Source organism: Pseudopipra pipra, chromosome 7, assembly GCF_036250125.1.
Source record: "Pseudopipra pipra isolate bDixPip1 chromosome 7, bDixPip1.hap1, whole genome shotgun sequence".
Lineage (NCBI taxonomy): Eukaryota > Metazoa > Chordata > Aves > Passeriformes > Pipridae > Pseudopipra > Pseudopipra pipra.
In genome coordinates, this window is record NC_087555.1 from 27863981 (window position 1) to 27886765 (window position 22785).

The 22785-nt window shown below is 40.6% G+C and overlaps 1 protein-coding gene across 1 annotated transcript in view; it reads right to left on the reverse strand.

Annotated features, from left to right (window-relative positions):
- Positions 1 to 204: 204 nt before the first annotated feature.
- TFCP2L1 (transcription factor CP2 like 1) overlaps positions 205 to 22785 on the reverse strand; it is a 37161-nt gene continuing 14580 nt past the window's right edge. The window contains exons 3-15 of the mRNA XM_064661339.1: positions 18987 to 19063; positions 17315 to 17420; positions 16935 to 17041; positions 16307 to 16459; positions 15216 to 15326; positions 13396 to 13487; positions 11978 to 12026; positions 11788 to 11881; positions 10820 to 10910; positions 10055 to 10155; positions 8951 to 9093; positions 6491 to 6542; positions 205 to 6053 (exon numbers count right to left, since the gene is read on the reverse strand). Of these exons, the coding sequence (XP_064517409.1) occupies positions 6016 to 6053; positions 6491 to 6542; positions 8951 to 9093; positions 10055 to 10155; positions 10820 to 10910; positions 11788 to 11881; positions 11978 to 12026; positions 13396 to 13487; positions 15216 to 15326; positions 16307 to 16459; positions 16935 to 17041; positions 17315 to 17420; positions 18987 to 19063 (1214 nt within the window). The 3' untranslated portion in view covers positions 205 to 6015. The remainder of the gene's footprint in view (positions 6054 to 6490; positions 6543 to 8950; positions 9094 to 10054; positions 10156 to 10819; positions 10911 to 11787; positions 11882 to 11977; positions 12027 to 13395; positions 13488 to 15215; positions 15327 to 16306; positions 16460 to 16934; positions 17042 to 17314; positions 17421 to 18986; positions 19064 to 22785) is intronic.

Genomic DNA, 22785 nt, shown 5'->3' on the forward strand with positions numbered 1-22785 from the left:
AGAAATGAAGTCTGCCCCAAGTCGAAGAAAATGCTGCAGGACATTTGGCTACAGCTGACATTCTCTCACTAGCACTTTGCAAATTCTGCTCCCACTCATTTTGAGAGGGTGCCCAGTACCTTACAGCTGCCTACCAAGGAGGAGCCAATGCCAAGGCTCTCCTGCGTCCATCCACACCAAGTAAAGCAGAGACCAAACCCGTGCTTCTTACAAACAGATTTATTTGCATTTTGACTGGAGCACAGATTCTAGATACAGATTTCTTCTGCACAACAGTACAAGAGCCAGTGCAAAATATGCTTTTTTCTTTTTTTTTTTAATTCATGTACAAAAAAACCCAAAAACAAAACAAAAAAGACAAAGAGTGTGGCAGTATTTACTCACAACTGGTAACGCCTCAGCCTCCCATCGACCCACCTCCATTCGCCCTTGCCTGTCATGCCAACTTTGTGGTCAGCATTGCCTGCCTCGAACGGCTGCACTGTCAGTGAAGAGAGGTAACTCCCCGGCCCTTTGAAAGATAAACACTCACTCCAAGCAAACTGGGACAACACCAGGCTACTTAAAGAAGTTGAATACACCATCTACTCGCCAGGGAGCAGAATTTTGAGGGAATGGCAAAAAAAAAAAAAAAAAAAGGTATAAATCAAAAATGCAAAAAAAATTTAGGCACTAGCTTAACCCATTTGTTAGAGAGAAGCAAGGATGTCAGATACAGTCTGCCTTCTCATATTCACCCACGGTAGTGATGATCAAAGCCAAACACTCCCCACTCTGAGTACCCTGTGCTGTCAAACAGATTATAATCTTATGAAAATATTTCTATTAGTACCATAAAGTTAAACCATTTCATAACTGGAGGAGAAAGAGAAGCTACAGTCTGAATATAAGCATTTCTTTGAGAAGTCAAAAAAGCCCAAAACAGATACAGACAAAAAAACCTGTCCCAGTCACCCACCAGATGATTGTTAGAATTACAGCCAATGCTTAAGCAATACAACATCGAGCTAGGAAAAGTCATCGTATGGTTGTTGTGCTTAGGGAGTAGCCTTACTAGTTCACAAAGCGTTGGGCAATCTATTTCTCTGTTATTCTAACTAATTTTCAGAAGCTGCAATATAGAACTGCAGTGTTAGTGCAACAATATGCTCTTCTTCACCAAGGCCTGGGATTTATATTGCAGAAATTCACCAAATTTACATCACTCCAAGTGTACTGTGTCCAAATCACCTAGAGTCGCTATTACGGACTTTTACACTTCTACCCAAGGAATGGCTGGGTTTTGAAGCTTGGTCAACCAGTCTTTTACATTGAACTGCAGTTAAACAAAGCAGAGTACCAGTTAAAGCCAAAGAACACATGTACTCAGCACAAATATGTGTTGATACAGTACAGTATGTATGTGGATATATATATATATGCATATATATGTATATGTTACATTATAAGGAGAGTGCCATTCAGGGCTTCTCCACTGCAAGAATCCTTTTACCACATCCAAGCCTTGAAACTTCAGCCTGTTAAATTTCACACTAAGACAATGAGAACTCCAATGTTTTCCAGATTGAATGATTATTTTAGCCAATTAACCATGCAGGGCCAGCTGAAAGAACAGCTTTCATTTTAAAAGCACCAGTCCTGACACCTCAGTCAGATGGCCAAATTTTTATCACCAGATTATTTGCCCCTTCAGTTGTGTATCATGGGCATTTCTGTGAGTCCTGAGGACATCACCAGAGTCATACTAACTGATCTGTATCAATTTACTCAGTTGATAGAGAAAATGCCACAATTCATGAAATCGTTTCAAACAGACAGTACAGATCTGATGAGAACATGGGTTTATACTTTGTAGTACTGGCTGCAGTATTGGTATAAATCACATGATGATTCTGCCTTTTCATTCCTAGCAAACCCACTTCTACTCAGAGTGGCTGTCATCATACATACAACTGAAGAGCTGGACAGTTTGGGAAACCATATCATTCACTGTTATCCTAAAACCCAGTCCGTATAAAGGTCTGCTGTACAAATTTCACATATAGCTGAAAAAAGTCTCATTTAAACCACTTTGAGCAAGTTTCATTTGTTGCTTTTTAAAAAAGAAATAGGAGCAACAACAACAACAACAAAAAAGCAAAAATAAGTGTAACAGACACTTAGGAGCAAAGTAAATGCAGAACTCTTTTGGATGTTTAGATGAGCGGGAGCTACTCACCTCCCTTGCCTTTAACCTATCTAGAATTTAGGTGTCTATCCCAGACTAATCATTTGTGCTTCCTCCAGTCTTGAGGAAACAAAAGCTTCCTTCTGGAGCTTGTCACATCCACAAACAATTCAAAGGAGTTCATCCAGGGGCAGCAGACCCTCTGCAGCCACAGGGAGGGTCTCACCTGGCACTTCCACAGGTGAGACAAGTCTCTCTCTCTCTCATTCCTCACATAAGCCACTAAAATAAATCCTGAAGGCTTTGTGTGGTTCCTGCATGGACAAACTCAGTTTCAACAGGGCAAGGGTTTGTTTTTATGATTTTGGGAAGCAGAGGGGAGGGTTCCTCAGCAGTCCAGTCTCACATCAACATTGCCCTGACCACATGCACCAGCCTCTCAGCCACGAGTGGCCAGTTTGCCCCTGTAAAACAACCAGTTGGTTACGCAGCATCATGGAAAAAGGGCAAAGGGTGCAACATGTTTTCCTGACACCCAGAGATACAACACATTCTGCACCTTCCTCAAGGGGGCAGCGAAGGGGGAGATCCTGATCTACTCAATCAGGACCAGCAATAGGATGTGAGGGAATGGAATGAAGCTGAAGTTCAGATTGGACACTGGAGTTCAAACTGGACACTGGAGAAAAGTTCTTCCCTGAGAGGGTGGTCAGTCACTGGAACAGTGTCCCCAGCTACTTTTCTTGCCCTTGATCATGGCACAAAGCCTGCCAGGGTCCAAGAAGCAAGTATGCTCTGGATGACGCTCTTAGACATCCGGTTTAGTTTTGGGTACTCCTGTAAGGAGCAGGGCATTGAACTCTATGATGCTTATGGGTCCCTTTCAACTCAAGATATTCTACAATTCTAAGTTGTAGTAATTCAACATCCTCCTAGACACCAAAACAGCTGTGCTATGTCTTCATGGGTGTGTATGTTACTTGACCACAAACCTCCATATTTCTGCTGTGAGTACAGAGGTTCAACAAAGACTAGAACTACCCTGTCAAGGGTATGTAGATATTACACGCACATTAAAGCTATACAGCTTAACAAGAGGCTAACACAGATAAAACAGTAGAGCCCACCCAGTAGGACAGTGTTTATAATCTATGGGACTGTTTGCTCTGTTATACCTTCTTAGAGCATAGAAAGAAAAGCAAGATATATTGTCAAATTCACCCTCATATCAGTATAAAATTTTATTTTTAAAAATCTAAATACAGCAAGGCCCTAACAGACTTATTTTTGTTCAAAATTGATTAAGCAAGTGCTAATGAAACACTATGAGGGCTTTTGCATATAATTCCTTAGGGAAAGAGTTTTTTTTAAAAGAATCAAAAGGTCAGACTTTTTAAAATAAGCAAAGAGATCTCAGTTTCTAACTCTGGGAGCAAAGCTAGCTCTATCCTTTCTTCACTCTGCTGTGTTTCAATATTGCTGTGTTCCCTCAATTACAGAGCTACCCCATCTAAGTGGATATGATACAGACTGCACTCCTGGCAACTTCAAGGTGTATTTTAAAGAGTTCTCATGAGGTCAGATTCACCTCAGTCACATGCCAATAACAGCCATAGCCTGTATTGAGCCAATATTACAGAACAGGATGAAAAAGCACAGCAAACAGACATCTTCAACAGCACTTTCTACAACATAAACCAAACAGCCCCTGCTACACGGGAGCACATTGGTCCTGTATACTCACAAAAACATCTGGAATTTATTCACTGTTTTGGAAGGCAGTTGTAACTGTGTGGCCACCACCTGGAAGCCCCAGTGTCCATGGCCAGGAGCTCCTCCTCACCTACACAACCTGGTCCTCAACCAAGAAGCTTCGATTCCTTTACTTCAGAGGGAAGAATCACCATTCCCAGAGCCTAGGCATAGTTTCTGGAGAAACACTACAATTCATGGAGCATGCAGGACAGCCAGTTTAGCAAGATCGTGCCTAAGTAGGCACTGTTACTCAATTAGCTGAGTTGGCTGAAGGTTTTCCCATTGTAACACGACTTTTCTATTCTAGTATTATTTTCGGTGCAAAAAAAAAAAAAGAAAAAATCAGTGGGGATGGGTGGGGTTTTTGCGCAAAACTTGTTGCTTTTAATGAAAAAAAGGTTGCTTTTCTCAATATTTTGCTGTTTATTTCTGTTGGGAAAACTTGAAACACATAATTTTTGTCAGAAAAATATCAGTTCACGTCTGTCCGAATTCCTCTAGTGTCAGTTGGGAGCTATAATTCAAGGGTTCCATGGTCCCCTCTTTCCCTGGGCACCTCTCCAGCCTGCATGACGCATTCTGTGTTTGACTAACCCATGGTAAGAGCATCATGGGATCTGTAATTCAGCCAAAGAGCTCATCCCCAAGGCGGACACAGCGCGCAAAACACTTGAATGAGAATTTCTGAGGGCTGCAACAGTAGCTCAAACTGATGCTGCTTTAAGGGCCAAATGGATTTAATTAAATGTTTCCATTTCAAAAGGCTGGAACATTTTATTCAGTGTTTTCCAGCTGACAATTTCTCATTTTTTGAAAAATTTCCATTCCAGGAAAATGTTTGGTATTTCAGCTTTCCATGTCAATTCAGGATGAAATTAAATATTCAAGAATCAGATTTTGATGCTACATAGACATTCAGTTTGTGAAACAGCCTTATTACTTAGCTATCAAAAATGAAATGGCTTCATCCATGCAAGAAAGGTGTGATCCAGTTTGTCTCCGACATCAGTGGAAGCCACTTTTTTTGGCTTAATGGAGCCTGGATAGCATCCCAAAAGGCCAAGGAAGGGTGAAGTTGATCATAGTTACACATATTGGAAACAGGAGTCAGGAGTGAAAGAGCAAGGATATAAGAAGCAGCAACTAAGATGATCTGTTACCTGCACTTGATCAAAACTCAGTTTTACTTTAGTAAGTAATAGGAAGAAAATTCATTAAGATTATAAAACCTAATTCCCAGTTGCAGTAAAGACAGCAGTCAATCACTACCTTGTAGAGTAGAATAAATCCACAGTATGAATTTGTCATGAGCACTATAACTTTCAATGTTCAAAGCATTTCCTCAGAAAACATTCATAGACTCCATTCAGGGAGACTACTCTAAGATAATGGTATGCTACTGAACTGCTTGCCTCAGGTTGTCTGTGCTCCTTTGAAACCCCCAAAAACTGTTCTGTTGGATTGGCATTACAGAAGCTCTGTCAGGGGGGACCAGGGTCTCTGGACTTTGAGCACATCTGCAGGTGGAGATCAGCTCAGTGTGGGCTTCCAGAGCTGACACTTGGGGTGAAGACTGGGCACCAAATCCATCCTCTGTATTGCCCAAACTGGTTTTGGATGTAGCCCCAAGCCTTCCACTTCAAGGAGTCTACATCCATCAGCAACAGGGTGTATGTTGAAAGCAAGAGAGCACTCAGAACAGTAAGTAAATCAATTTGCTCAACCATGAGGGTTCTAGAGAATTGGGATTTGTTTATCTTTCATTTCCCTTTAGTACAAGGCAGATGTTTCTAAGTAATAAGCAGAAACCTCTACAACTTTTAAAACTGAAGAGGAAGGGAGGGAGGAAGAAACATGTACAAGCTTTGAGGATGTTCTCAGCTCCAGCTTAAAAAAAAAAAAAAAGCAAAACCAAAATCACACACCACAAAAAATGTATATCTGTAAAAGCAAGTTTTTCCTTAAGCTGTTTGGTAATTCTTAGTTCACAGGAGCATTTATCCAGAAGGTTCTTCATGTTTCCAGTCTAGGTTGTAGCAATCTCAGTGAGGCACTAAAATTTTAGGCTGTTATAGTCTCTCTGTGCAGAACGGTCATTTTAAAATGATGTGGTAGCCATCATTGCTTTCAGCTGTAACAAAGAAATGCAAAATGAGTTTTCATTGCTTTTAGGAAACATCAGAGGTACAGAACTTCAGATTTTCATCCTAGGTAGTCTACAATAGTTTCTACTCTTAGTCCACAACCCACCCATGAAAATCAATGCTGAGCATCTAGGTCAAATAATTTACATTAAAAAACCCACATACTGTCATCTTTTATAATTTTACTATAAGTTTTTCTGCTTATTTATGTCAGTGGTATCAATGAATTTATGAAATTTTTATAATACTAACTGAGAGGAAAGCATAAGATCAATCAGTCTGTCATAATGCAGTCAACACCTCGACTTACACTAAATTAGATTATCTTTTCAGGATAACAGCACTGAGTTTGTGATAACATTTAGTGCAATTGAAAGCACGAATTATCTTTAGAGCCACAGGTAATAGCAGCAGCAATACATACCTTTTAATGTGCTGATAACAAAACAAGATTCATCTTGGAAGTTTTGCACCATCTGAAGGGCAGAAGCAAAAAAGCCAACACAACATATTTTTAGCAATTAAATTCAAGTTTCTTTCAGTATCAGTATAGACTTGGAGGAGGGGTATCAAACAGCATTTGGTGTCTAGTCCTACACAGTCCTGAGTAACCCTGCCCATGAGATTATTGAAGTACACGGCTGATTAATTAAGGTCCTCGCAGTTGCCAGAGTGTTTAAGAGAAGCTTGTGCTAGAAGTGCTTGCCTGAAGCTGCTCTTGATCCTGCAGGTTCTTATACCACTCCAGTTATTCTATTAAAGATCATGCTCTTAATTGCCTTCAGTGAAGCTGTTCTAGTTCAGACTGGATGAAGACAGACTCTTTCCTAAGATCTAACAGTGGTAATTACATATTCAGCTAAACTATGGAGCTCAGCTGAGCTTACATTAGCATTTAAGTAACATGTAGAGGTGGGTAAGCCCCAGGAAATGGACTCCTTGCTGGATAAAGGAATTGCAACTGAAAAGCCATCTCAGCAGTGTCCATCTGGTTACTTTAACCAGACATTAGTACAGATGCTGTGCTTGCAGGAGCCATTTACTTGTTTGTATTTCATCAAGGAACAGGAATCTTAGTGAAACTACCATAAGAGGCAAGGCAAATCACGGGAAGAAAGATTAGAACCTAAAGCTATTTGAGTTATTCATGAGAAACAACTGGATTTTCAGAACAGGTGCAGGTTCTACAGACATCTCTAAATAAAGAGGTGAGTTAAGAAATTCAGATGACTTCAGATCCAACATGAAAAGCCCATTTAAGCTTCATCCTTAGTCAAGCCCATTTAAGCTTCATCCTTACTCCCATCTTAGAGTAGTTACACGGGACAGAGGACATGAACTACCTTCAGGAGGTGTCTCATACGGTTGAAGCAAATGCTGGACACAACTTGAAAGGAGGGAGATGTGACCAGATCCTGTCTGATGAGCTCATAAAATCCAGCTTTAAGAAAAAGCCTTCTCCTAGATATTGAAGAGTATTCAAGCAGTGCACTTTCCAGCTCTAAGTTCTCACACCAAAATACCGTTTTCAACTTAGACTAATCCCTCTGTTCTCTTTTGGGTTTAACATCCAGACCCTGCTCCTGCAAATCAAACTTCACTGGACAGTTTGTGTTTTTCTGCCTAACGATGCATGAAGTACACTCACAGAGTGCCTCACTCTTGCTGCTATAGTACTAAAACAAGAAAAAAAATATTTAAAAAGCCATAGACATTGTTAATAATTGACTTAAACAAATACTTTAAGCCTTATACCCAAGCTGGTTCATGCAATTCCCCTACCAAGTGTTGCCTCCAAGCACTTTGCATCCATAAAGCATCAAAGTTTAAGATTTAATCAGGCTGGAATAGCAAGGAGACTTCAGAAATAAGCATTACAGCCTTCAGTTTAGGCTCCAGTTGAGACCTATGCTCTGCTTCATTTGTTTTAACAATGCTTCTTATAAATGAAGTTCCTTAAGTGATTCTGGTGCATGAATGAGTAAGTAATTTAGTAGGGGGAAAAGAGGAAGAAGGGCAACTCACTATTAACCTCCAAGTTAATGGAATGGACTACATTAAGCCATCCTATAAAGGGACACAAACAGCTAGCAGAGGTCCATTAAATTATAGCATGCATTATATGGCACTGCCTGACCCAGTGGCTGTAATCACTGGCCAAGATGTAATACTAATTGCCCTACAGATTTTCAAACTTGCCTTAAGAAACTTAATTATTTAATTTTAAAGGTTGTTCTTACTTTAGATCCTCACTTCAAAATTTGTGTAAGTAGTAAAAATGAAAAGATATTCATAGAATCATTTATGTTGGAAAAAACATCTAAGATCATCAAGCCCAAATGTTGACCTAGCACCAGCAAGTGCACCACTAGACCATGTCCATAAGTGCCACATCTACACATCTTTAACAGCCCCAGGGAGGGTGACACAGACACCTCCCTGGGCAGCCTGTTCCAATGCTTGACAACTCTTTCAGCGAACAGATTTTTTCCTGATATGCAATCTAAACTTGCTCTGGTGTAACTTGATGCCATTTCCTCTAATCCTGTCTCTTGTTACTTGGGAGAAGAGACTCGGCCCCACCTTGCTACAATCTCCTCTAAGGTAGTTGTAGAGAGCAACAAATGAGCAATTTTATTCTGTTTTGTTTTGCTTAAAAAAAACCAAACAAAAAACCCAACCTCTTTTACAAAGCAAAGGTCTTGAAACCACACCAAAATCAATGCTATGCATGACTGATTCACTCTAAGTATTTGCTTTAACTTGCTGGGATTAGTAACTTTGCAATGCTTGAAGATGCATTCCATAATCTTAATAGTTCATTCTAGCATCAAGAAGTCAGTCAATTGTTACAGCTCCAACAAAGTTTGCATTAACCCCTTACCTCATTGCTCACCAATACATGGATCCCTGTGGGTCCCTGCCGATAGATCCGGTTTATCTGCTGTGGAGAAATGCTGTACAAGTTTGCAATCTTCTCCATTAATTCCAGCGTGGTCAATTCTTCTAAGAAGATTGCATGATATACTGCAACAAATTGAAAGTACTTACAGAACAGCACATACAGACTGTACCAAGATCCTCAGCTTCAACAACCAAATGGGTTTAAAATGAAGGTTCGAAACTAGACAGTAGATAAACAAGCTTTGTTCCTTTAAAATATCTAGCTTGATGCAGAAAAAAACCCCAGTACTTGGATGCAGCAAGCAATTAAAGAATACACAACTTTTACCTAGAGGAAAACACAGGTACTAATGACAACGTGCATCATGGGGCACTAAAAAAGCCCTCTCATAAAGATGCTAATATTTTTTGATAATCTATTGATTTTGACATTTTTAAAAAAATATGTCAAACTTATGATACTATGTAACACAAAAGCAGTATTTTATTAGATGCCATCCACTAATCCCATAGGCACAAACTAAAGCATACAATGTATAAGGTAACTACAGGTGACAGTATTGTTTTATTTTTATAAATGAAAACCAAATTACAGGAACCAGGTAGGAAAGTTATGCCTGGTTATTACTAAGTGCAAGAATTAAGGACAATCTCTATTCTCATTTGATTGTACATCATGCCATGAGTCATGACAAGTCTCCAAAAGCTTTGAACTTTCAAGAATTAGAACCTCACTTTAGGGCCTAGTGACCTTCCACTTCCTGGAATTTTTTCAGACAAGACATAATCTGAAGTAAATTGTGGACAGAAGGGTAGTTTTTTTAATGCTGTTTTCCCTACTAATAACTGAATAAAGATTTTGCTGTGGCATTCTGCAGCTAGGTTGTAAGTTGGGTCTGTTCCCCAGACAGATGGTATCAGTTGGAATTTGTAGACCTGGAACTATAATCAAAGTGGCAGAAGTGGGATAAACAGGACCTCTTCAAACTCTTCAGGACACTACAGTGTCCCACACAGGACTTCAGGCAGAAAGCAGCATTCTTACCAGGTAAGTGTTTAATGAGATCCATGCGTAAAAACTTACCACAAAGACTGCCATCTCCATTGTCTCTTTTTTGGTGGAGATGGGACCTGTTTTGCTCTGGTTCTTGACAGACATAAATTGTCATCTTGGGCCTTACATTTCTATGGATTAATAAAAAACAGCAGTAAGTTATTTAGTAGATGTAAAATTGTTTCAAGTCAGCTACCAAACAATGAGAGATGGAATCATTCAGGCTGTGCATAAATAACAAACTAAGGGACAGTCTTGATGCTGGTGACTACATGTCTTAGGACATCTATTAAGAGACCCCTGGGAGGTAGTGCAGAGCACCTTAATCTTTTCAGGATCAGATAAGACTAAACAGTTTACAGCAGTTGTCAAGCAGTTCATCACACCTGCCTCTACTGATTTAAATCCTGCCCAGCTGTAGAATTTCTGAGGTTACTGCAATGTAAGTACGTTTAAGAGTCACTTGAGGCTCCAGGGGTTCGTTGTTTTGTTGTTTGTTACCTCTAATGGAGATTTAACATAAGGTATTGTAGACTGTGTCTCTCAGGAAATGGATGTATTTATTTGCTGGTAGCAAATAAACCATTGAAGATCCACATTATGCTGCTTCATATATTGGCAAAATTTCTGAGCTATGCTTGGATTTGAATACCATTGTGATCTCCAGCCTCTGAGACAAACTCTCTGAAGTATTAAATAAAAGTCTAAATGATACAGCTCCAGGATTAACTTCTAGTTAACACTGAAATTACCAAGGGATGCTGTCAAAAAAAATAGGAAGGAAATAGTACAAACCTTCCTTTAATTGCATTAAAGAGCCGAATTCCATCAGCAGGTCCACAGATTTGAACAAAATCTTCTTTGGACATCTTCAGTAAGTCGGCACCTATATATTTCAAATTGATTTTTTTCAGAAGTTAAGCAAATCTTAGTATCCAAACTGTGTGTATGGGCAGCAGGAAAGGACAGGGGGAGAGAATCCACAAAATTCAACCAGCTGGTTTGCATAGAGAAGTTGCAAATTCAGAGATGTACACTTCAGATCAGTCCTTGTGAAACAGAAAGCTAGAAGCTGCCAAAAGAGCAGTGCTACACTGGAAAATATTCTAGCCAACTCAGAAACAAGCTAGATATTTAACTGGCCATTAAATGACCCAATTTTCTCTAACTGTCACGTTCACCGGGTTATTTAATCATGTTGCAAGTCAGAGAGAGGCTCCTCGTGGTTTCAACATCTCTAACAATTGCCCCTTCCACCATCCTTCTGGTTTGTGCAACTACCTAATGGGAGGGTACATCGAAGATGAAAACAGATATTTCTCAAAATGTGCACAGGGACAGGATGAGAGACAGCAGAGAGAAGATGGAAAATGCTGATTAGATATAAGAAAAACCATTTTCACTGTGAGAGTAGTTAAGTATTTGAAGAGGTTGTTTAAAAAGACTGTGGAATTTCCAACCTTGGAGATAACTCAAAGGCAACTCCACAAGGTCCTAGACTTGCTTCAAGCAGATGGTTGCACTTAATGAACTCAAGAATTCCCTTCCATTTTAATTAATTCTCTTCCATCTTTACCTATTCTGTATGTCTACAAACTGTTCTGACAAATGCTAATTACTCTAAGAACAAAAGAACAACCACACTGGATCAGACCACTGATCCCATCAACAGTGGCCAGCAGCAGATGCTACTGATATGAAGCATGAGCTGCACTTTTACAAAAGAGAACAAAAACCAAAATAATTGGACTGTTTAAACTCACCCGAAAAACTTGAGAAGAGTCTACAGAATGGAGAGAACCTATTACGATGAAGCCACTGCTGGGCATCTTGAATAGAAGCAGAAGGAAGGAGATGCTACATTGCAAAAAGAATAAGAAGGTCTTGAAATGAACTGTTCACCAGTGTCCTAAAAGAGAAAAGCACCACATTAACATGATCTCAAGTACTTACATCATTGCTGGGAGGCAGGAGCTCCATTTGGTGGGTTGGAGAACTGTTGCTAAAAGAAATTATATAAAAGTTGAAAGAGAAAAAAAAAAACACATTACTTTAAATTCTACATTGCAGTGTCCATTCTCCTCCCCCTCTCCTCTATTTGACTCAACTTTCACAAGTTACACACCAATTTAGCTTTCTTTCTCTATCAGGTTTTTAAAAAGGTGTCCAAAATCTGGACCAAGAAAAGAATAAAAAACTTTTTTTTCTGCTTGAGCCTTTTGTTGGTCAGTTGAGGTCCTACTCAACACTCAACACAGAGGAAAAACTCACATTTACTGACCTCTTTCAAGCTTTTGTATACTGGTGACTCACTAATGTGACATAACTAAGCAAGGAAATTGTAACCTAGAAGGTAGTTGAACTCAAAATTTCTATGAGCCAGAAATAACCTAATAATAATTCTTCACAAAAATTGAAAAAAGGACCTTATAATTCAACCCTAGCATTATTTTAAACACAGTAAATAGCAATTTAACTATATTACACAAAAACACATTTCTACTAAATCCTCCTAAACATAGACAAGACTTCTAAACATGTCAAGGATTTTATCAAAGAGCTAATAATCTACAACTGGAAGAAAATGCTCAACAGATCTCTCTACTAACTCAAAATTTTGTAATTTCAATGTTTCTCCTTATTCATAGGTTGAGGCCACTGATTGAAAATTTGTGATACAACATGGATTGATTAATAAACTGTGTGGGAAGGCAGTCAGTTGGCAGAGTCCTACCAGAATAAAAAGCAAGGCCTATGCCAAATTCCTAGGGGAAAGTATGCTGCAGGGACGACTCAGAAGTACTGAAGGACCCTGCTGTACATTTCTGACATCAGTTATCATCTCAGGCATTTCAGGATTACTAGAACTGTTTCTTTATGATGGCTATATTAATGAATTAAACATGCCTCCACCAGTCCTTTGTTCTGAAATGGCTTCTCAAAACCCAGGCTGTTTTGCCCCAGGCAGGATTTCTCTACATCCCAATCACCTGGAAATTCAGCACCCCAAACCACCTCAAGACAGAAGGTAAGGAAGAAATGACAACTCTAAAGAGGTGCTGAAAGCCTCTAACAAGCTTGTGAGAGGATACTGGGAATTGGTACAGGGTATGGTGTGTTCTCACCAGGAATTGCCCTGGTGGTCCTCTGATGCTCACCTTACAGTCACTACATAAACAGTGGACATACAAATTATAGGGAATTCCTGGACGAAAGGTCTTAAAAGGCTTTAGGGACATACTTTCCCCCTTCCTAGAAAGGGTGGTCCTTGACCTCTTCTTCCAGGGTATGAAATGCATGGACACACAAAGCTTATGCACCCAAAGGCTACCACATCAATAGGAAAGATAAAGCATTTATTTGTTACATACCCATCTCCGAGGTTGAAGCTGTTGGGAGAACTGTTGTAGCTTGGAGATGGAGCATTGTTCATTTGATAAGGCACATCTGGCCAGGGAGAGCACTGTTGGAAGAAGGGCAGCAGGGATACTTTCATAAGGATGGAAATAAAGGATTCGATTCTCCTCTAATACCACATTCATGCTGTTGCCACGCCACTAACTTCAGCTCATCACTCCTGCTGGGAGGAGGAGATGGGCCATGGATTTTCTACACTGCTCTCCAAGCGGGCTGTCAGGGGGCCAGATTGATTTCAGTTGTGCATTCCACATTTCTTTCTCCCATTTCACAAAGCCTGTCCCCAAATAACACTGGGCCAAAGTGTGCACAGCTGTAAGTCAGAGCAACGCCAGTAAGTCAACTCAGACTGGAGGCAGCAATGATACAGAAATACCCCTGGTCTCAATTATAAATCCCTAATTAAATCCAGGCAAGAGTGACAAATACGGTCCAGTGGCATTGCTTCAGGTTTATACCAGTGAAAAAGCAGAATCTGAACCAGCCTGCTAAAGCCTCTGGCGATCAGTCAAATAGCTCCAGTCATAAATGGATATTACATGGAGAAACAGACAGACAGACACAGAGCTACTAAAAGCCTTCACAAATATAGGTCAGACTCCACATTCCATTACAGTAGTATAAAACCAGAGTAACCCAGCTAGAATTGGTGACTCTGTTCTGAATTTAAGCCAGTGTAATCAGTAGGAGAATCTACCCCTTTGGAGCCCCCTGCCATCAAGAGCTCAAGAAAACACTCTGTAGTATCCTTGTTTGCAATGATAAAAAGATGACAAGTGTAGCTTTGCAGCTTTATCATCTCCACAAACACTAGCAAATGCTTTATCATCTCCACAAGCACTGGTAAATATTTAACTCTTTGGCAACTCACATTTCCCCATGCAATATGTCAAAGTGCAGCAGAGCTCATAGGAGAGTTTGGGGTCTGCCAACTCAATAGAATTAGGTCTATCAATTAGGAAACATGCTGGTTGCTCCTGGCAACGTGAGGAAAATTGAGTGGGAGGGACTGGATCTCACAAACAGGAAGTTGATTTAATTTAAAAATAAATTAATGTAATTTGCTGGACGTAAGTCCAGCAAGCCACTTCAAAAAAACCAAGAACTAAACCTAATGACAAGACGTTCCCATAGGGAGACTGAACTGCACTTTTAAATGCCTTCCATGAGCCCTGTTGCTTAGTAATTCTGCAGCCTAGGGTAAATTTATACATAAATCTTAGTAATGACAGGGAGGGGTAGAAACACATACAACTCTACACCAGATGCATCAGAAAATAAGACATTCAAGATACTCCTAGAGTAAAACCCAGAATCTTCTCAGATGTATGTAACAGTAGCTTCATAGGTACATTCACAGAAAAACATATTAATCATTTCATCAGATAGGTCTATTCATCTGCTCAAGTGCCCCATCACCGACATGAACTTTTGCCAGACAGTTCTAAAAAAAAAAAAAAAAAAACAAACCTCTTACAACTGGCACCTGAGGGCCATGACAAGTGCCCAGGAGCACAGAAGACTATTGAGAAAATAATTTCTTTTAAAGCTAGGCTGTTAAGGGTTGGTTTATACCCTGAAACATAAGAAGTTTTGGCATCTTTCATAAATTTCAACAGTGAGAGTCATTTTATAATTTCACTCCGCTCTCAATTTCAATCAGATTTGAGCATACATGTTTCCACAAGACAATCTCCAGGGCTCAGTTAGATGATGTTTTCTCTCAAATTTATCTCCCAACATGATGTAGTACAACGTGTCTAAAATGCTTTACCTCTGTGAGAATAGTTGTCTCATAGGAAGGCTGATACTTCTCCTTCTCTTGGGTGGTCTTCTTTTCCATTTTTTCCCTGTCAGTCTTCTGTTTTCTGTCTGCTCCTTTAGGCTATAAGCACAAGCACAGGCTCTCCCTTACACCAAGTACTACAAGTTTGGAGACAAAGGCCAACAGATTTATCTAATCTGCTCACAAAAGCTTCCTTAAATTAATGGGGACTTTACATATGAAACAAGATCAGATCTGTATTTTCTAGACAAAAAAAAAAAAAATTAGTCAAGGATCTCTACTGTTTCTACACATCACCCATGTATGACTAATGCAATTCTAAAATAGGCTGACCACAGTCCTGAGATGTGATTTCAATCATTTCAGACCATGAGCCCCAGCAGTTATGCATCTCAACTGGTGTTTGTTCCATCTTTCCAGGAACAAGAAAGACACTGCTCACAGGAGCAAAACTGGAGCAGCAGATCCTTTGAGAAAACAGGCCTATGGAAAGTTTGTTGTTAAGTAGCTACAGGTCTACCGTGCCCAGATTGTAGCATGGAGAGGAACTCTGCTGAAAAAAAAACCAACAAAACAAAAAACAAACCAATCCCCCACAAAACAAAACAAAAAAAACCCAAAAACAACAACAACAACCAAAAAAAACCCCAAAACCCACACAAACACAACCCCTCCCCCCCACCAAAACTACAATGTATTTAAGATCTCCATGATACACTCTTATTGTTCATGGAGGATTAAATCAAAGCAACTAGAGATGCCATAATATCTTGATTGCCTACGAGCATGAAAACACTGTGGATACCCTAAATATATCAGTATTTGTATAGTGTTTGAGGCACAACAGACTGGCCTAGGTCTTGGTGCAGCACTTGGATCATTTGAATTCAACTAGAATTGCTGAGTAGTTCAGTGTTTATGCCACCTTGTGCACAGCGGCCCTGTTTAAGATCTTAAGCACACCCAGCTAAAAGTCTGTTCTTTTACTCCACTATTTGCATCACTCCTACATAATTTAAAATCTTGGCATGTTCCTGTGCCCTAATCTAGTTGATGACAAAGCCAAAACTACCTCATACCTTGAACACTTTGATCTGGCAGCTTGCAGAATGCAAGTGTTCTGTGTATTCACCATTTTCATTCTGCTTAAAGGTGTCGATTTGCACCCGGAAGGGCACCCCCTTCTCTCCTCCATGTTTCCGTGGAGTAAATTCTGTGCTGATGCAATGTACCTGGCAAAATAGAAGCTGTGCTCATCTCTGGAGACAGTTGGAACCTGTGCAAATCTGAATTTCAGAAATTGCCTGAATATGACATTTTGGCTCCTCCCAAAAAACTAAGAAAGGCAGAAGAGTTCATATGTTTTCATTTCTGTTCCTCAGGACAAAACAATTAGAAGAACAAGCAGTTCAGACAGAAACAGGGCATCAGGAAAAGCATCCTTTGAACCCTTCATACAGCTTAAAAACAGGGTTGGTGTTCAGAATGAGAAATACTCATGAAGGAGGAAACCAAGCAAAACCAAGATTATGAACAGTTTCCTCCAGACAAAACTCACACTTGGAAAGCAACATCAGTGTCACATGAGTTTGTATATTATCATTAACATTTTTGTCTCTCCTTCATCTCCTGGCTATTCTAACCCTTCAGGTCTTTGTAAGATACCCACCCACTGTATTGACCCCAGAAATATCACTTCTCTCTTACCTGAATGAATGCTGAGGCTCTCTTTGATGGATCCCAGAGAAATTCAACAGTGTTCAACTGGGTTGGGCTAGCCCTGGGATCCAAGATACCAACTGACAGCGGAATATCTGTAGAAGAAAACCCCTAAAATTTTAAAAATATTAAATTCAAGAAGAGAAAGCATTTCCAATTACAATTACAAGATGCATGTGAAAAGTGAAGCCACCAATGAGATATCTATTTTGGACCTACGGTGCTAGATCTCCTTCCCACCCAAAGACATACAGGATTCCTACGACAGTAGGATATATAAAAAAAAAAACTAAACACAGATGCAAACACTCCATACACATGATTCAGCTTTCAAACACTGCCCAGGTACTGTAATGAAATAGTCTCACCTATATCAAGGATGCGGTCCCCGGGCCGACTCCACCTCCAGCCCTCGAGCTGCTGGTGCTCCGTGTACTGCAGGCGTCGGTCGTGGAAAACTACACGAATTATGCTCTGTTAAGAAAAGACAGCAATATCAACACTGTGATCCAGAAGCCCCTTCTCTTGAGATGACTTCTGTTTTCCAGAGTAGAAGCAAAAGCTGATCTGTTATGTTTCTCACCCCCATTCATGAGGAGAGTTGAGGGTCCACCTAAGAGACCCATCACCATGTTTATCAATTCCTAAGGGACCCCTGAGTGAGAGAGAAACACACTTCCCCCTTCACAGGGCACATCTATACTGCATAACACAGCCCTGCACAGCTTCCTGGGATTCACTCTGGAAGCACTATAGGCACCTCATCTTAGGTGTCATGCCATGTAAACATCACTATACTGCCTCCACTCAAAAAGGCTCATATGGGGGTAATATTTAATGTGTCTGTACCATGTCCCAACCCCAATATACCCCATTCTGATTAGCAAACGTGGAAGCCAGCTCACCTGTCCCTGCACCAGTGGAGCTGACATGTCCAGACACCTTGTCAGTGGGAATTAAAACTTGATTCCAGCCATTAACAGCCAGTCACTGATTTGCCCAGGTGTAGTTAAACAAGTCTAGAATAGGAAAGCATCTGTAACAGCAAGCTGGCCTGCAATGGTGCAGCCATGTCAATAACTGGAGAAAAAAGGCTGGAATAAAGGCAATCCCCGGGGCAGACAAGTCCTAAGTACTCCTAACTAACATATCCTTTTGTATATTCAGAGTGCTACACTTATACGAGTTAATGACCCCTAACATCCCAGTTTCTCAAGCCCATACTCCTGCTGGGGACTTCCGTATCAAATGAGTGGGCAATTTTTGCCAATGAACCTGAGAAATGCCCAAATCAAACCCTAGCTTCAAGAAGCAAGCAAGCCACAGTGGGAACACCTGCAAAACTGGAATCCCAATCCACACACTACCTGAAATGGGCCAAAAGACAAATAGGGAACTGCCTAAACTCGGACAACATTTGAAATCTAGCTTGGAATACAAATTTTGCAACTGGTCCCCACCTCTCAAAAGAAATCCTGAGGCAGAACAGTCAAGAATTGAAGGTTGGATCCAGAACCAAGGTCCGGACCAAAGTTTTTGAATTTGAACTGTTTTGGGAGTGGGGGAAACAAAAAAAGAAAATCCTCCCCCAAACCAAATGATCAAGTTCTGTATGTTCATAAATATGCCCATTACCAAAGTAAACTGGAGCTATGCAGAGTCTGCCTGGCAGAATGATATAAACACCTGGGCCCTCCATGTGACATAGCCCAGGCACGTTGCTGGGGTTAAGTAGGGAGACAAGTCTGCCTCTCAGCAGCTTTGACCATGTTCACCACTGAACTTTGGGATTCCCCTGAACCCAATATTCACTGTGAAACTCTGGGGTCATGATCACAAACAGAATAAAGGTTCCCCTGAAGCCCTGCAAAGCCAAGCTGCATAGTCCCGTGAAACTAGCACTCAACAACTTCATCAGCCCTACTCCCACTAAAAACAATGGCAAAGTGTTTTCCATTGTCTTAGTGTGAGCAAGGTCAGGCCCTTCATTAAAGGCTGTATGTAGTAGCAGGAAGAAAAGAAATCTATATTTCTCCTTACCTTTACATATTTTGTGTTTAAATCTTGAAACTCTCCCAATTTCCTATTCTCAAGTAGACGGATTTCATAAGACTGACCTAGAGTTTAAGGAAACATTTCCAAGGTGTTTAATATGTTGTAGCAATGAGAGAGTCATGCTGGCATTTATGTGGCTGATAAAGCATACGTTTGATCAGGGAAAGCTTATTTTTGCTAACATAATGCATTTGCCCCAGTAATCATTAGGCACTAAAGCACAGCAGAAATCTGAGGGGAAGGTTTGCCTTTTGGCAACTAAAGTCTCTCCATTAGGGCATCAATTACAGCTGTCTCCCAGGGCTGCTACACTTTTCTGGTCGCCCTCCAGAAAGTCACCAAGGTGTTCAAGGCAGTTGTCCACCCATGTCACACGGCTGTGACAGCACTGTCTTTGTCTGTCCCTTCTGCTAAAGCAACTCTGCTAAAGCAATTGTTGTGTGAAGAGATGCTGGCACAACACATCTAGGCACTATTTTGCAGAGGATAGAAACCTGGGCCAAAATCTTCCCTTTTCCAGAGAGCGGTCAGGCCTGTAAGGTGTTTTGGTGAACCAGAAATACAAAATTTGTTCCATAAGGCCTGGGAAGTTGCTGCCCAGGGCATAGATACTCCTTTAGATATGTGTGTGGAGGCAGTGGGGTATTACAGCATTTGCAAGGACCAGTTCTGGGAAGGGAATTCATACTCCAGCACCCCACGACCACCCTCAGAATAAGGAATTTAGCTGGTTCAATAGAAATTAGCTAACTGGTTTATGAAACAACATCTCTCTCCAAGGCTGACAGCAGACAAATGAGACTGATGTCTCAATACCTTATGCACAAATTACTACAACAGTACAAAAGCTCATTGTTTTATAGCAAGTCTTTACAATAAACCTGCAGCCAGTACCAATGCAGGACAGGATCATTAGCATTAATGGAGTACATGTATACCTTATTTCTTGGTTTTCTTGCTATCTTCTCTTTTCCTGAAAAATGTACAGGGTATGACAGGGCACCAAGAAGATCAGTTTGGGTTTTCTGGCCCAACTAGTATCCCCGCAGAACTGTCCCTGCAGAAAACTGCAAAGCAGATATATCTCCCTTCAAGCAGCTCCTATCAACAGAGACAAATCCACTACATTTCTGGATCCAGATCTAGAAATGGAAGACGTATGACAGCAGATGTATCAGAAAGGTACTGCGTTACACGGAGATTCCCTTTTGAGAATCCCACCTGCATGATTACAGAACATATCAACAGAGCACACGGATAACTGTGCTTATTCAGCTGGCTGACAGGTAGTAAAAAAAAAAAAAAGGGGGGGGGGGGGGGGGGGGGGGGCAAGAGAGGCCATATTGAATCCCCAAATGTTTGCACAACACTCCTACAGATGTTAATAGGAATTCTGCAAACAGGAAGTGACCCTTAAATCCAGCAAGTGGCTTAGGGCACAGGCAGAGGGGAGAATAAACCATATGAAGTACCAAAATAAGCACTGGAAAGATGCATAGATCTTTACCCATCTCTTTGTACATGAGTAAAACAAAATGACAACAGTCACCTGCCTTTGAAGACTGCTGGACAACAAAAGTGGATTTTGTAAACTGCAGTCCTGAAACTGAGGTCTTCCACACTTTAACTCAACTAGCATTCTCACTGATACATGTTAATATTGTTCACTTGGCAAATTTTAGACAGATGTACATACTACCCTACATAATCCATGCTGTTGCATTAGCATAAAAAGATCAGGGTCGGGTTAAAAAAACGCGTTTTCTCTCATAGAATTATAGAAAAGATCAAGTCTAACCATTAACCTTGGACTGCCAAGTCCACCACTAAACCATGTCTCTAAGTGCCATGTCTGTTGTACTATGTACTTTTATGTGCTGTACCTGTTTATCTATGAAGTACTTGGCTGCTCAGTGGTTCAGTTTGGGGATAGATTTCACCAGCTATGGAGTGATACAGTTCATCATCTCAAACCAATTTACGCAGCCAAGCAACTCTTGCACTTACAGTTCATTCCAATGCAAATATGAGGCTAATTAATCATTACAGAAAATTAATTTAGGTTTTGAGACCATGAGCGCCCAAAAGACAGTATCTATGACTGTACTCAGATGCAATAACAAGGACAGGGAAATTTAGTGGTATGAGCTGTGCTACAGAGGAAGGCAATGGTCAAACCAGAAGCACTGCCAGCCATTCAGCAATATCTCAGGAATGAGCAGGTTTTTGGGACACCTTCACATACTGATACACTCTTACTCTTTTGTCAGCCCGATTCACTTATTTGTGGTTCCAATGAGACAAAAGAAAATAATGGGCATAAAAACATTGGCCATGTTCCTTTCACAGTACCATCAAGCACTCAAAAACTCTGCAGCTTGCATCTTCCACCCCTTAATGGGATAGGAACAGTACTGCAACCTGGCAGCCAGCAGGCAGTACACATCTCCCTCCACCTGATAGGACTGATTCACCTTGGATGGAGCTAGAAACACATTCTGCTGCCTAGAAAAAAAGAAACTGCAGTGTAGACAGAGTTAATATTAAACAGAAAGCCAAAGAGGAAATAAAATGGTTTGATGAAAGATATATGGGTCATCTGATGGAGGCCCTGGAATGCAATTTATGCCAGGAAAAACCTCAAGCAAAATGGTATTTTATGCTAACTGCTTTCCCCTTGAACTCAGAATCTTTAACTCTAGTTGCTACACAGAACAATTATCAAACAAGACTGCTCCCAGTAAACCTTCAGAACACATGCAGTTTGTTTCCCTCTCTGTGAAACTCTGTCAGTGAGAATTCAGTCCTAATTTCTCAAAGTTCCTTTATGTATCAATCTTTTGGTACTGATTTTGAATTTATTCCCCTTAGAGCTTTCCAGTAAATTCATTGCTTCGTGGCTCATGGTACACATAATTCATTAGCATAGACAGCATTCAGAGCCTTGTACTTTTATAGCACCAAACTGCTTGGATTATACCTTTTCCTTGAAAAATATGTTCCAAACCTTGTTCAGCCTATGTCTTCCACCATCACTATCAACAAAACTCCTGAAATGGTGAATTACAATCTCAGCCCTGCAACTATAACTGCAGGAGGAAAAAAAAAACCCTAAAGAATGACCACTTGGACATTAGAAAACAAAATCATTTTGTAAAATAAAGTGAACAATAGCGACCTAACCTGAAGAAAGTTGAACTCCCCCTGGCGTCAAAGGACAAAGAATTCACACAAGGCTCAGATACACAGATCATCTATGAATCCTCTATCACTGACTCACCAGCACTGGCAGGCACAGACTGACAATTTTCTGCTAAAACTAAATCAGTAATAGATCATTCTTAGTCAGGTATCTAAATCTGTAAAGAAGCATGTCAGCAAGTGTGACTAAAGCAATCCGTATTTCCAGTTCCCAAGACAGACTGCAAGTAGCTAAGCCCAAAACATAATGCTGAAATACAGAGTTTTCCCATACTGAATTTTTCCATCTGTCTGAGATGGAAATACAGATTAATACAGATCAGACTACAACCTTCCAAGTCAATACTTGGTGGTAAAAGCTGAAGACAGGGGCAGAGGGTACCAATGCTGAAACTCTGCAGTGATTTGATTGAATGGCCCAGGTCCAGACCCTGGGCAATATCTGGTCCTCAGCTGACATGGGTTCAACATCCAGTGGGCTCAGACGGAAGAAAGAGCCTGAAAAAAACAATTGTGGCAATGGAGGGCAGTGGTGGCTGCATCAGATCAGTCCCCCTTTAGCAGGATGATAGTCATCACCCAG